We start from the raw sequence: 14373 nt of genomic DNA, 5'->3' as shown, positions 1-14373 counted from the left end.
TTGCAAATGAAGCGCCTTAATTCTGACCTGAACAGCTCATGTGTAGCAAAAGTATCAGCACCTATGAAGCTATAGGGCAACAACATCAATGAACATCTTGACAGCATGGCCCAAGAAAAGAAATACCTATATCAAAGGACATCAAGCAATATTTGCTGTTAATTTTCTAAAGATTCATTTCTTTTGGTACAGGTAAAGGTATGACAGCAGATGGCTGATGGAATACAGAAAATACTTGATATCTGCAAATTTAACATTCACAAATTCTCAATTCAGCCTGGTAGACAGGGTCTATGGAAGAAGAGAAGAGTGGGATTAACCGAGCTGAAGGTTATTAACCGCAATTTTCAAATTAATGATGCAACAGGTTAGGACCGCGAGAAAAATCTCGCTCGTGAGTGAGCCTCTCCCTGCCCCCGAGTATGCCCTCGTACCCCAGCACCCGCCTCGCAACGTGGTCTCGTGTTTGTTTCGTAACGAACAGTCCAGGTTCTGTGTCAGGAGTGTGGGGGATGACAAACTGGAAACACTTGTACAGGCAGACGGTTTTACTGCCCGTCTCATTACAGTGTGGTGTCATAATCACAGAGCCGGAGATAGAAAGCGTGGGCTGATTATTATAAGTTCGTGATCACTTCTGTGTCTTTTACTTTATCAATGTAATTAAAATTAACTTAATGCCAATGCATTAGTATTTTCATAGTATTATCATATAAGGGAGGGTTACTTATATTTTTTTACTATATATACTATATACTGTAGTACAGCAGGAAACATTATGGGGGTGGACACGACTATATCCAAATTATGGCTTATTGCAACGGTTCTCTGCACCAAACCCTCATGAATGTCGAGAACCTACCGTACAGTGTCAGTGATTTGGAAAAGGCTTTCATTGCAGAATTATTTGTGGTTTGTTATAAGCCATTATATGAGGTAGCCACCTAGACAACTATGGAAGGCACCATTACCGAAGGAGAGCTCCCATGCTGTGCACTTAAAAGGATCACTGTGGCAATGTACGTGCAATTTTAAACATCAAATTCTTAGGGAATGTGTGATTAGGCTGGCATATTTTTAGACTGCAAGCATTTTCTGGTCAAGCTGCAAGGCATTTCAGTGTATTCTTTTTTCATTCTACTTCTGTGCTTTATTCTAATGTTTCTATAAACCTCTACAGAAGTCACAGGCGTAGTGCACTAGCACACAATGCTCTGCAGTGCCATAGAACAATCATTTCATTATTGTGTATTAAAACTATATTAACCATCACTTGTCCACCATTATTGTGTAGCCCAGTTACAGCATTTCATCATATTGTTCTCCATTTAGAATATTCTGATGGTGAAAACTTTTCAATGTCAGAATAATGTACAACATAATAAATTTCGATGACATTCCAATAATGTCTTTCATGCCAAAGCATCTCTGAGAGCTTTACAAAATTACAAACAGGATAAAGTCCATAAGCAGTGTACACTCCCGTTAAAAATCCAGTTACACAAAATCCCATTCAGTATGACAGGGATCAAGATAGAGGGCTGCAGCTTTGCTAGTGGAGATTGTAATGGAGATCCACAGACATACAGTAAATGAGTATGAAAATAATAGAATGAAAAATTGCTACTACAGAGGGCTTCAATGCTCTGAAGAGAATATTACAGGAATATCAAAATGAATATGCATTACATCTCAAATGCACTTACTACCTTTGTATCTATGGAAATAAAATATCCATTGATCCTTATGATCCCAACCTATAGACTCCACTAGTTTTTGATTAAATGTATGTCAGACAGGTAAGGAGGCTTTCAATGCATTCACAAAGAAATTTTATTTCTTAAGTACTTTTGCACAAAAAATCGATACATTTTGTGCTGAGAAACATCTTTCACTGCTTAACTTTCAATTCTAGTTCTAATCCAATTCTAACTTATTCTTTGAATACTGTATATATATTCAGTACATACCTAATAGCAGCATTACAAACATCATTTAACTATGCCTTTAATTACACTGTCAGTATCTTTACTCATTTATCTGAACACGAAAAACATCAATTTTATCTGAGACACAAAGTAAAGTTAAGGTTAATCTGCACTGTTGGCAATTTCAGTAGTTTCCAAAGTTAGAAATTAAATTTATTTTGCTTGGTATTGTCATGTCATGTAATAAAGTGCTTGTATTTAGTCTAAAGTTTCTACACCATTACTAATTAATGCCTGACCTATTTCCTCACCCTTCCCAACATACAGACACGCCGACCTGTTTCAAGAGCCCAAAGGAACAACAACCGGTTCTCTCCCTGAGTCCCCGTGGGAACAGACAACAGGAAACTGCAATTCCTCACACCTATCTACAGATAGGAGCCAAAACTCCTCACTCAATTGCTGTACATCCTCACTGACAAGATTCATCCAGCCTTGATCACAAACACAGAGAGGTTTTTTTGCTTCAGCAACTGTACCCTCAAGGTCATCTGCCAGGGTGAAACTAGAACACCTTGAATTCAAAGTGGGTTAAACTAATCTCATCAGTAAATGACAATAACATCTGGGGAATCAATTAAAGAAATTAAAGACTACAGACACTATGTACAGATGAGACCAGTCTCTCACAAAGGAAGTGCACACCTCCTTCTGCTAATGGTTTCTTAATACTCTTTCACAACAGGCATCTCTGTCATATTTTCTGTCATTCAGGCTTTTCATTTTATGAGCAATCCCAAAGGTCTTTTAATTTTTGAAATGCTATTTTTAGTTTAAGATAATCGATGCGTAAACTTCCATCTGTCCTACACACATTCCAGCTGCTCCTTTTTTAGCAAAAATGAAACAAAGATCTCAGAAAATATATGTTATTTTCTAGTGCTGTATACATTTTATTTATTCTAAATGTGAGAGTTTAGTTTCGTAAAATAAACAGGGTTAGGATCAACATACTGCTTGATAGCTACACCTCCTGGATTATCACAGATTAGTTTATGGTTTGTACATATTGTATATATTATATAATATCGTATATATATTGTGTAATGCATTTATCTACATGAAGGTATAACCACAAAGGCTAATGCCTCGCACTTAATGAAAGCTCATGAGGGATTTCGCCCAAGTTCGCTTGTCTTACAGTTCGCACATTTCTGAAGGTGAAGTGCCCAGCTGAGGCGCGTCTGGTCCAGAGACACAGCTGCTGCACATGTGGCTGTAGATGAGCAGAAGAAGACCTCAACCAAGGTGACAAACAGATCACAGTCAGTCTAGACCTCACCTTTGTCCTTACTCACCTTAAGAACTTTAATTCCAGAAGGACCTTGCATTCTAAAACCACCACTTACATCCACTCTTCTGTACCACTGTTACAATGTCTTCTTTCTAACATTATATATTAAATTTCTCAGAAAATGCACACTATTTTACAGTAAAACAGTTAAAAATCACCAATATTGCTTTCAGATGTTTTTTTTAATTAGTTTATGGGTTTTTTTCAACAGATGCACCTCGAAATATTAAAATAGCTTTGTCAGGGTTGTGATAGTCACATTATGTTTCAATAAATATCATATTTGGTGAGGCTCTACTCAATTTCCTGAACTTAATGGAGCTCTATTAGAATTTTATTATACAGTAATGCACTGTGTGCAGTTCTACCCATATTAATTGAGGTGTATAAAATACCTAATATTAGGTGATTTATTGAACATAGCTCTTTCACTTACCTACTTACATTCAAACTGATTACTGAACTGTAAGAACAGTGCAAAATGTACAATTTTATCTGCTAAAAAACAATGTGATCTTTTTCTCAACATTACAGTAAAAAGCATCCGTATTGAAAAACACAGTCAATTGATTAGCCATCTCTGGTTCCTTGGTACTTTCTAAAGCATGACTGTATCTTTAGTGGGACCAAGAAGTGGTTGGACTGCAATGAACAAAGAAAGACTTTAAATATGATAGTATACACGGTTTGCATGATTCTTTTTAAAAGATTCATTTTAAAATACACACATTCCTCAATTACCACACATCTGGTTTACAGATTTTTACTATAAGTACGCTGGCGTTTTCATAGCCGTTTTTCGCAGTTTTGATTTGAGATTTTCAAGCCTGTGAAGGAAAATAGCCAAACAGAAGACTCACCTCCCAGTTCCTCAGTTTGCCTTTTTAGACATTTTACACATTTTAGTGATCTTGCCTAATTATCTTAAGTACTGTATGAGGATAAATACAGTCATTAGCTGACATAAACAAGCAAAGGTGCTCTTACTTTGATGATTCTGTGCTCTGAAATAATAAATAATGTCTGAGTTATTTCCCATACCTCGGCAACAGATGTGAAGGTTTCGCATGTAAAGTAACAGGAACGTTGTTTTTGTTACCAACAGTTTTCAAGGAACAAATTGCACATGTACAACAAATCAAGGGCACAGGTGTACTGAAGCCGTGCAACACAACACGTTCCTCTCTACTTCAGTCTTAAACACGCACATTTTCCGCTAGGCATATTTAATGACTAGCTGAAAAGTTCTGTGCCACCATTTCAGATCAAATTAATTTGCTGAATTGATCTCTGTGAAAACCCTGCTCCCAAACCCTCAAGCGCTGGTATCTGATCATCCGAGAAGCAAGCAGAGTACAGGACTAGTTCAGTGTTTCACTGCAGGTTGTGTAGTGAATCTTACATTCATTCTTGCAATGTAATGTTGGGATTTTTTGCCCCTGAACTTGAGTTTTTAGGCTTCAATTACACTTGCCACTGCTTACATCTCTTTAAAAGCAACTTAAGACAGTTTAGGAAACTGGCTTATTTACCATCGTGACTATTTTCCAGGGTCAAAGATGAATGTGCCATCTCTAGGTTTTTGGCAGTTTCATTTCTTAGTCACTAAACTTTGCTCTCCAGAATGGGATACACGCTTCACCTAAAAACTTCAAGAGCAAGTGAAAGGCAGCTTGTGGGAATTACACTCAGTATCCATGCAGCACAGTAACCCAAGGACAGCGCTGGTGTTTTCTCATGAACAGAGTACATGAACTGCTTCACACGCTTTCTCTGAACATCATTTATAACTAGCTGTGTGATTTACAGAAAACTGGCAAACCTGGCACAGCATGAAAAGTGCTCAGCTCCTCTTTCACCTGCCTCTTCCCCAGAATTGTTCACAGCCCAGATGACGGGAAATAAATTTGGATAATAATGATATACACTATTAAGAACTATTATACTGGTTCATGAAAAATACTAGTATGAAGCATTACACCACACCATGGATGTGAACTCCATCTTCTTAGGTGCTGACCTGGAGGCAACTCCATTCTTGTCATTAAACACTTATCTTCCAGACACAAATGATTCACATCATGGGATAGCATCACTTTCGTCACAAATGTCTGCCCTTATAGAGACTCTTCTTTATGACAATTATCATGATGGCCATCAGGCCATGCCTACTGATCCTAATAATAATAATTCTATATTCTATGAGAATAAAAATAGAGACCACAGGAAATTAGCTCTACAACAAAATATAAAAATTGTCAGACTTAGTCTCCTAAAAGGCTGTGTACACAGCAGCTTTCTCTGTGTGGCCCTCTGCTTTGATGACTAATTTCTTTTATTAATTCATTAGCTAAATTACAGCATTCATAGTGTGTAGGGGGGGAAATAACCTAGCATGTAATTGCCTCTCTCACAGCCTTGCAGTGGTGACTTTCTGTATTCAGTACCTGTCACTTATTTTAAAAATATTTAAATCTCCATATTTAAATCCCATGAAAGTTGATAAAACCCCTTGTTGTTCTAACTCTCTGTAAAAGACAGGTTTTGTTTTCTCAGTGATTTAACTCTACCAGTTACCAGGACACGCTATACAATACGTTTAACAAGAAAGGAAAGTGCTCTTGGTGCCAGTTGAAGCTACTGCACTCTGAGTCTCTGAAAAAGGAAAGATTTCTCCAGACAAATTCTGTTCAACCTTTAATTGGTCAGCTGCTATTCATAATGTAAAAGTACATTGACAGAAATAGCCCAAAGACAAAAGGAAAAGGAGTGATTTTGATTCTTATTACTGTCTGTCTTGTTGCACTTAATACTAACGATTTATGTTACACTCTCAAGAGTTTAATTGCTATAACAGTTCCAAACATTTAGCTGTAGAATATGAAATCTATCTACAGTTACAAACACAAGACACCTCCTCTGTGCAGGAGTCCCATCTTATGATGAGCGTGTTACAGGAGACATAACGTTATTGAAATAAAAACTCTGATATTGGGAGTCACTGACAATAACTGTTAAATGTATATGCATGGAACGAATCGACAGCAAAACTGAGACTTTCCTCCGTCAGTTTTTTTTTTCCCCCACTGAGCCTGCCCACGGCTTTTTTCTCGCGTTTACGTGTCTGGAGGCTCGTCAAAAACCGCTTTGGTAAGCGTGAAAATAGGGTTTTATAGGGAGACCATGCAACTACAATTTATTCAGGAGTGTCCCACGCTGGCGGGCGAGTTTTAGGATTAACTACAATGCAGACCTCTCGTCCTTAGATGAAGAAAACGTTTCAGTTCACAACCCTTGTGTTTTGTCATTGTTCCTGTAGTTAAGATTTTCCTCGAAGCGGCAAGAGCAACAGACAATTGATTATTAAAGTCACTGAGCTCACTGAAACGCGACTTCCGAACAGTTTCGCATTATACACAGGGACTGTGTATATTTTTCCTGATGTTTATTTGTGGTTTTGGGTGATGGCAGCATCCGAAAAGTGCATCGTCTTGCACATGATAAAAACTAAATAAACAGTCCTTTATGTCATTATATATTTTTGTTGTTGTTGTTTACTATTTTGTTCTAGTGCATGTATATATGCTGAGGCAACATTTTTGTTTCAGTTCAGAATATTTGACGAGGCAGCAAAAAGCTCGTCACGCCTGTGCGTTTTAATTTTTAACATTAACACGATGGAAACAAAATAATAATAATAATAATAATAATAATAATAATGACACTCCAAACTGTAACGATTCTTTGTTAGAGAAACACGACGAACCGGAGAAGCGAACTGCTGCGCTTCACGTGCTGCTGTTAATGAAGCCCCTCACGGGCAGGCGGGCGCTCCACTTAATCAGGATTAGAGAAGCGGAGAGAACTCTGCCGTCTGGACCTCAGCTTCAGTTTCGAGCCGGGAGTCCCACTGTACTGTCCATGCATTTGCAAATCCTAAAACTGTGAATAGGCCCACTGTATCGGATCTGTAATGCAATATATTCCCAATCTCTGACTGGGCGGACGACGTGCGTCAGGTCGCTTCTAGAAAGTGCGCACCTAGCAGAAGTTATCTTAAAGGAACTAAAAGAGAACATTTTATGTTAACAGTATCGTCAATGTAAAAGGTCACGGGTAGAGGATACAACAGCAACACGGCAATGGGATCGTGACAGACTGAAAGCTTAGCCCACATTTTATATCATACGATCTGAAAATATTAAACATGATCCCCGCACAATAAATTGACTTCACTGTGCTAACTACTTCAACGTCACAACTAACTGCAAACCAGAAACTGATCTAAGCAACTTTCAAAACTGACTTCTCTGGAGCCACTATGTTATTACACATGCAGCTAACTAAAACGCTTCTGCTTTATTGCTTGCTAAATCGTAACCTAAGAACAGATGTAGCTTTTACTCTATCCTTTCCCTTCAATGCGTGCCTGTTTAATCCACAAGATAATAGTTCGTCTTTTAACTCGACAAATAGGCGACAATCTGCTTTTTTAAGTAAAAAACAAATCACACCGTAGTTATGAACATGAATCAATTATGAAAACACACACACACAAAAAAAAAGTAATAAAAAACGTACAATATGGACTTTTCAAAGATAAGTTAAGAAAACGCCAGTGCCCGATAGGCTCAACCCGTTTATAAATACCTGCACGGTGTTGTCGATGTTCGGAGAATAATCGGAAGAAATAGGACAGTATTCAACATTAGAGAACTTACCTTTGATACAAAGTAGAGTCACCCAGGCAATCCATAAATCCGAGTTATGGAATTTCAGCATCATTAATGAACTTGTCAACCCGTTTTGAGCTGTTCTCCCGGAGTCAGCAGTTTCCTTTTGAGGAAAACTGCAACCTGTAACTCGATTTGTGCCCTGAAAACTTCTGAATGCTGTTACAGAGCTATATCTACGTTCAAGCGAAGTCCTTTAGCATGCTCTGTATTGTTGCTTCAACTTGCACTGGTTTTCTCGGTGCAGCTGAGCTAGTGGTAATAGTAATTTAGCTGAGATTTGCAGCAGCAGCAGCAGCAGCATGGCTTCATGTGCAGTTGCGTCTGCTCCTCGCTGCCTGGGGATTTTCATCCGCCAGCGTGCACTCTCTTCTTAGGCTCAGCGATCTACTTGCGACACTGATTGATGGCTCGGTCCGTTGCCAGGGAACCACGGACGCCAAAATGCAACTCGAAGTAACGATGCCCTCTGCTGGCTACAGGTGAGGTTGTTGTTGCTGCATATTTTCTCTCCACTGGTAGATTTCATAAACGCATTTTTTAATATATATATATATTCCAGTGCTTCCATCCCTGAAATGTTGTCACAGAGGTTATGTTATAAAAAAAGTAGCTCTAAGGTCGTTGGCGAGACACGTATAACCACTAGCCTGTAACCCGTTTTATTCATGATAACTTCTATAAAATGTTGTCCATTCTAGTCCTGAAAGTCAGGAAATCCTGAAACCTGAAAGGTTTTCGACATACTTTTCATATAAATTTAAACCCGAAGTTTGAAATCAGTGCCCCCGTATGGTGACTGGTGTCTCTGTGCTCTAGGGGTGCGCTAGTATTCAGATGAGACATTAAATTGAAGTCCTGACTTCTTCATCATCAAAGTTTCTACAGTGCTGTTTGTAAGTGAAGGGGAGTTAACCCTGATGCCCTGGGGAATTTCCACTCTGGGCTTGTACAATCTGGCCTCCCTAAGCCAATTTAAAGACGCCATCATGAGCTGTACTAGGTTCAGATTTTGTGCACATGTTGTGCACATGGGGCACCAGGGAAACAAAGCAAATGTAGTTTCTTTGTTGTTTTTTTTAAGAAAGAAAAATCAAGGCCAGAAAACTGAGCCCACTATCCATCCATCCATTTTCTAACAGCTTACTCCTGGCGAGAATCGTGGTGATGACTTCCCTTTCCCCAGCCACAGTCTCCAGCTCCTCCTGGGGGACTCCCAGGTGCTCCAGCGTGTCCTGGGTCTCCTCCCAGTGGGCTGTGCCTGGTGCCTCTCCAGTGGGAGGCTCCTGGGGGGGCATCCTCGTCTCCACTGGCTCCTCTTGGTCCAGAGCAGCCGTGACTCTACTCCAGGGCCCTCCCCAAGTGCCGAGCTCCTCATTCTGTCACGGAGAAACGTTATTTCTGCCTCCTGTACCTGCGATCGATAGGTGAGGAGGAGGACCTTGTCATGGTTGAGGGGCTTGAGTGTCCCAGAGAACTGCAGAGCTGTGTCAGGATCCCTGCTCTCCTGCTAGGTGTACCCTTGGCCAGGTGAAGGACCAGACAGACAATAATAATAACCCAAACTACACTGCCATGATGGTTCCATTAAGAGCTGAGAGAAACCCTGCCCAGATCAGAGACACCTGCAGCCGGCCCTGGGGGTGGTGTTCGCTGGCGAGCACCCGGCGGTCAGGCCACCTACGTAACCCAGCTGGTCTCAGCCTGAAACGGCTACGAGGAGCTGTCACATGGGCTCACCGCCCGCAAGATGAAAGATGGGGGCTGGTGCGGTGCCCGTCATGTGACAGGCTTGGGCCGGATGGCTTGGAATTAAGTAGAAGCAAAGTAGATATCCCTAAAATTCACATTAGAAAGAGTTACTGGAGTGCTTGTTTCAAAGCACATCAGTGCAGTAACCCTTCGGCCGTGAAGCAAGGCATTGGTTTCATAATTGTGTAGAGCAGGCAGCTGTGTGCATGTCGTGCAGATTTTTCCTGCATTGCTAAGCAGGCAATCCTGGAACACATCAGGTTTTTGTAGCTTCTCGTAACCATCAGAGACCGACTCGAGTTTTCTTCAGTCAGAAAATCCCTGAGCAAGAGATTGCTCAATATTAGGTCTGCTGGGCATGGGCCATTAATTTCCTAATTATTTCAATAGGCTTTGCTCTGTTGCATTTTGGAATTGATTTGGTTGCAAAGAGACCCATTCAAATTTTCACTTTTCTTAAGGGTAGTTATTGAGGCAGGTTTTCACATCTTTAGGCTTTTTCAAGACTCAGGTATAATGTAATCAGCAAAGCACACTAGGAGCACACAAAAAGCTCAAAGAAAAAGGAAAAGTTTGCTCAGATTGATGCAGAGGTGGACATTTCTGGGGAATCAGACATTGAAATACCTATTCTACCTGCTGCATTTACAACTTTGTTGAAGTAGTTTTTTTTCCAAATACACTGCTTTCCTGGAAATTATTGATATGTTGAAGCAAGAAAAAAAAAACTGCATAGATGAGAATGTTTCTTACATACTATTGGGAGTTACCAAGTCACTCTAGGCAGAATTTGTTCCAGGGGTTTTGAATGCTATAGGCAATTTATACTACTATAATATCCCAGGAACTTAAACTTTGGAAAAATACGCAAAATACTGGTCTCTGTTTTGTTGAACAACTTTTTTTAAACAATAAGTAAAATATTCAAAACTTTTAATGTGTTCAGAAGTTTTGAAATTGAGCCTGTGGGTGCTGGCAACTCATAAAAAAAGGATTAACACACAGCAGTTGGCTAAGTTTCAGTTGCCTACTCTGGGAGAAAGACTGCCTGCAGCTTCAATGCAGCTAACCATGGTCTTTTACAGGAAGCAGCTAAGCCTCAGAGGAGTAAAGTGTTGTTAAATCTCAAGAAGTATCTCCAAACTTCTACAGCCAACCTAAGGGATAATAACAGACAAGTCATGATTAACATTGATGTGTGATATAACTTCCAAGCATAACATTAAACTTCTCAAGCAACAACATTAGAGTACTACCTACAGTTGCTACCCTGAAAAGGCTTTTAAGTTTCCTTTCTGTTCCATACAGCAGGGAATGTACAAGCCTTTTAACCTGAGAGAGATCTTGACCTACTTTTTTACTTATACTGTAGTTCTCTCTCCAGGTGGCTCAGGAAATGCCATTTTTTAAAATATCTGGTGGTGAAATACAATAATCATCCAGACTTACATTAAGGCACTATTTTGATTTTTGAAGAATTAAATATATTGTAAAATTGAGTTTTAAAAATTGAATTGAAAAACAAGAGTTTTAAATATATATATACATATTTAAATGTGATGCCCCTGTCTCACCTAGACCAGAACTGCACAGCTCTGCTAAAGAATGTTCTTACTGTGGTGCTTGAATAAGTTATCAGCATAACAGCACCTACATCCGGAAGGACACCTGATATATTATTGATTTATTCTTCAGTTACTATATTGCCTTTTTCAATGCCATATAAAAAATTGAAATGTGGCAGACACGATCCTTTATTTTAAATATTTTAACTCTTATTCCAGCAGGACCTCTTGAGTGGTTTACTTTAATGATATAGTTTTCATAAGAGTAATTTTTGTCATCAAATAACACACACATATATTATACATAGAAATGTACAAGGTTCAGAATCCACCATAGTTTAAAAGAACTAGATTAATTATATATAAATGTGACCTTTTAAGGATAAAATGGATGGATCTATTTTAGAAACATCTATTTTAAATTAATTTAACCTCTGCATTAACAAATACTCAGATTTTCAACTTCCCAGTTCTCTTGAATTCCTGACCTTCCAAATAAATGCCAAAGCTATCATTAGTTTTTTATTTTTTTGCATCATACAGTATCTAGCAGAATTAGGAGTTTCTACATCTAGAAAGTACTAAGCTGTGGAGATCTGAGTGCAGGCAGGACAAATGAAAATAGACCTGTTTCCTCTTTTAAATAATCAAGTCAAATGACTCACAGTCAGAGTCTGCTGTTCTAGAAAGGCTCTACTTTGAAATCACTAAATCGGCTCAGGTGTTGTCTCTGTTGTATCTAAACCAAGATCTAGTATTAAGTGAGGTGAACCCAGGCCTGTACAATAAGACCTCATTCAGAATAAAGTTTACATTGTGGTCAGAATGTTTACAAAATACAGTAGATATTGCTGGCCTGGAGTCCATCCAGAGAAGAGTAACAAAATACATTCCTGAGCTTAAAATAATTTTCTACCCCGACAGGATGAAAGAAGTTAATTGTTTTGGTCTTGAACAGGGAAGACTACAAACGGATCAAATAATGAAAATCCCCAAAGACACAGAATCAACCCAATGAACTTCTTTCATAATCCACAGTGAAGCATACACCAGAGGGACGCTAGTGGAAACTATGGGGAAGAAGCTTTTAAAACTTCGGAGAAGAGGCACTTCTTGACACAAGTGCGGGGGTCTGGGTGCCCAGCCATGGTAATCATGACCTGGCTTCCCTCAATCAGCTGGACGGCTTTGCTTCCTCTCGTTTGAAATCTTTCTTATGTTCGCGTGATACTATATTCTGTAAGAGAAGGCTACTTTACTGTTTTAAAAAATGGTTTTACCCACAAAACCCCAAAAGGCCTGCGGTGATCTTCAGAAGGCATCCTGTTCAGACCAGGGTGCCCGAGAGTAAGACGTGATTTGGACAGGGCAGTTCTTGTGTGGGATGACAGCAAACAAGCTGTTACGTCTCCAGCTTCTCGTACGGCCCCTTTAAGAAGGCGCAGACCTTTCCAAAATACCTGACCACTCACCTGTCTCGTTCAATCCTCGCGTTCTCCCGTTCCTGAGTGTTTTGGAAGATCACCTCCAAGTACTCGGCGCTTTTTCCTGGCTTTCGGATTGCTCTTCACCCCTGACCTTGATGCTTGGATTTCGCTCTTCGGCTTGTTATTTTGGTTAACGCTTGAACTGGTATTCGGACTCCTCGGCTTTCTGGCTGCCTGGTTTACGACTTTGTTTTGTGCTTCGGTACTTATTGGTGGTGTTTTTCCTACGGTTTTGAACTTTTGGACTGGGTACTGGTTAAAGGCTTTAGAACACGGTTTTCCCTGCTCTGCACAGGATCCTTCACGATCTACCTGGCTACCCCAACACAAGCCACAATCCTCCCCGTAAAATACACGCCACACAAATCCCTCTGACTTTTGCATTTCTCCTCCCGCATCCCTTCCACACCGTTAACCTTTGACCCCTTGGTTAACACCTCACTCTGCAGGGGGTCTTGACCTCGCATGGATAGGAGGACAGGCGGGTTCAGTCACCTTCTACAGTACCTAAACACTCAAACGCATCTAATTTTTTAGTGTCGTTTGTCTTCTCTGGATGTACGTCAAGTCCAGTTCCATCGAAGGAGCAGTGTTACACGTTGAATACGATAAAATACTGAAAACACCCGAAGAAGGCTCCACAGCCGAAACGTTGTTTCTTTTCTTCTTTTTTCAGCATGAATTAAACCTTTACTTGTTCCTTTACAATTAAAATATACGTGCCCACCAAAACAAAAACACGTTACATAAAATAATGTTGCACATAAGGGTTAATAAACAACAGGAGTATTCAGGATCTTTCTGCGAATGAAAAAAACTTTAATTATTACGACAGAAGCAGTAGCTGCTCGCTTCAGTTCATATAAACATGAATATGAAAGTCTGTGGTCTAAAGCGCTTAAAATCACCAAAATGTAACATGAATGGTGTTTAATCTCAGGTCAGAAATTATTTACACACATAATTTAGGAAGAGATCTTAATGTTAAAGTATAGTGAATTGAAAAAAAAATCATACATTGTAAGACACGGGCTTTCTCTACGGTCAAAAAGTTTAATAAAATCACATTGTAATCTTTAACATCAATTGTTATTCACGTGCTAAAACTATAAATTCATTTATCCTAATGGATTTATATATATTAGTCTGTAGCCGATCTTAAGAAAAAACATTCTTAAAACCTCAATGTGAGCGTTTAGGATAACGTACAGTACCTATTAGGATAAATGCGCATTATTTTTGACATTTTATTCAGAAAATGTTGATTACAGCTGATTAGTCTTGTATATTGCAGAATGCTTCATCTTGCTGTGCCTTGTGGATTTCACGTGTAGTTTAAAAGGTCCCGAGCCAAATAGCCATATCTCCAGCAGCCATATCACCCTGCAACTCACAACTGGCAGCACACTGAAGCTAGGTAGGTGTGAGCCTGGCCAGTACCGGGATAGGAGACCTCCTGGGAAAAACTAAGGATGCTGCTGAAAGAGGTGTTAGTGGGACCAGCAGGGGGCGCTCACTTATAGGCTAATAAGTGCCTGTTTAAAGTGTTACACC

General features: G+C 39.6%; 1 protein-coding gene across 2 annotated transcripts in view; it reads right to left on the bottom strand.

Annotated features, from left to right (window-relative positions):
* Positions 1–8346, bottom strand: part of igsf11 (immunoglobulin superfamily member 11) — an 82420-nt gene extending 74074 nt beyond the window's left edge. The window contains exon 1 of one of the 2 annotated variants that reach the window (XM_088922234.1): positions 8004–8346. In XM_088922234.1, the coding sequence (XP_088778360.1) occupies positions 8004–8067 (64 nt within the window). In that variant the 5' untranslated portion in view covers positions 8068–8346. The other variant, XM_088922235.1, reaches the window with a different exon arrangement.
* Between the last annotated feature and the right edge of the window lie 6027 nt (positions 8347–14373).

This window comes from Atractosteus spatula, chromosome 7 (genome assembly GCF_055471065.1).
Source record: "Atractosteus spatula isolate fAtrSpa1 chromosome 7, fAtrSpa1.hap1, whole genome shotgun sequence".
NCBI classification, from domain to species: domain Eukaryota; kingdom Metazoa; phylum Chordata; class Actinopteri; order Semionotiformes; family Lepisosteidae; genus Atractosteus; species Atractosteus spatula.
This window is presented reverse-complemented; position numbering and strand designations above follow the sequence as displayed.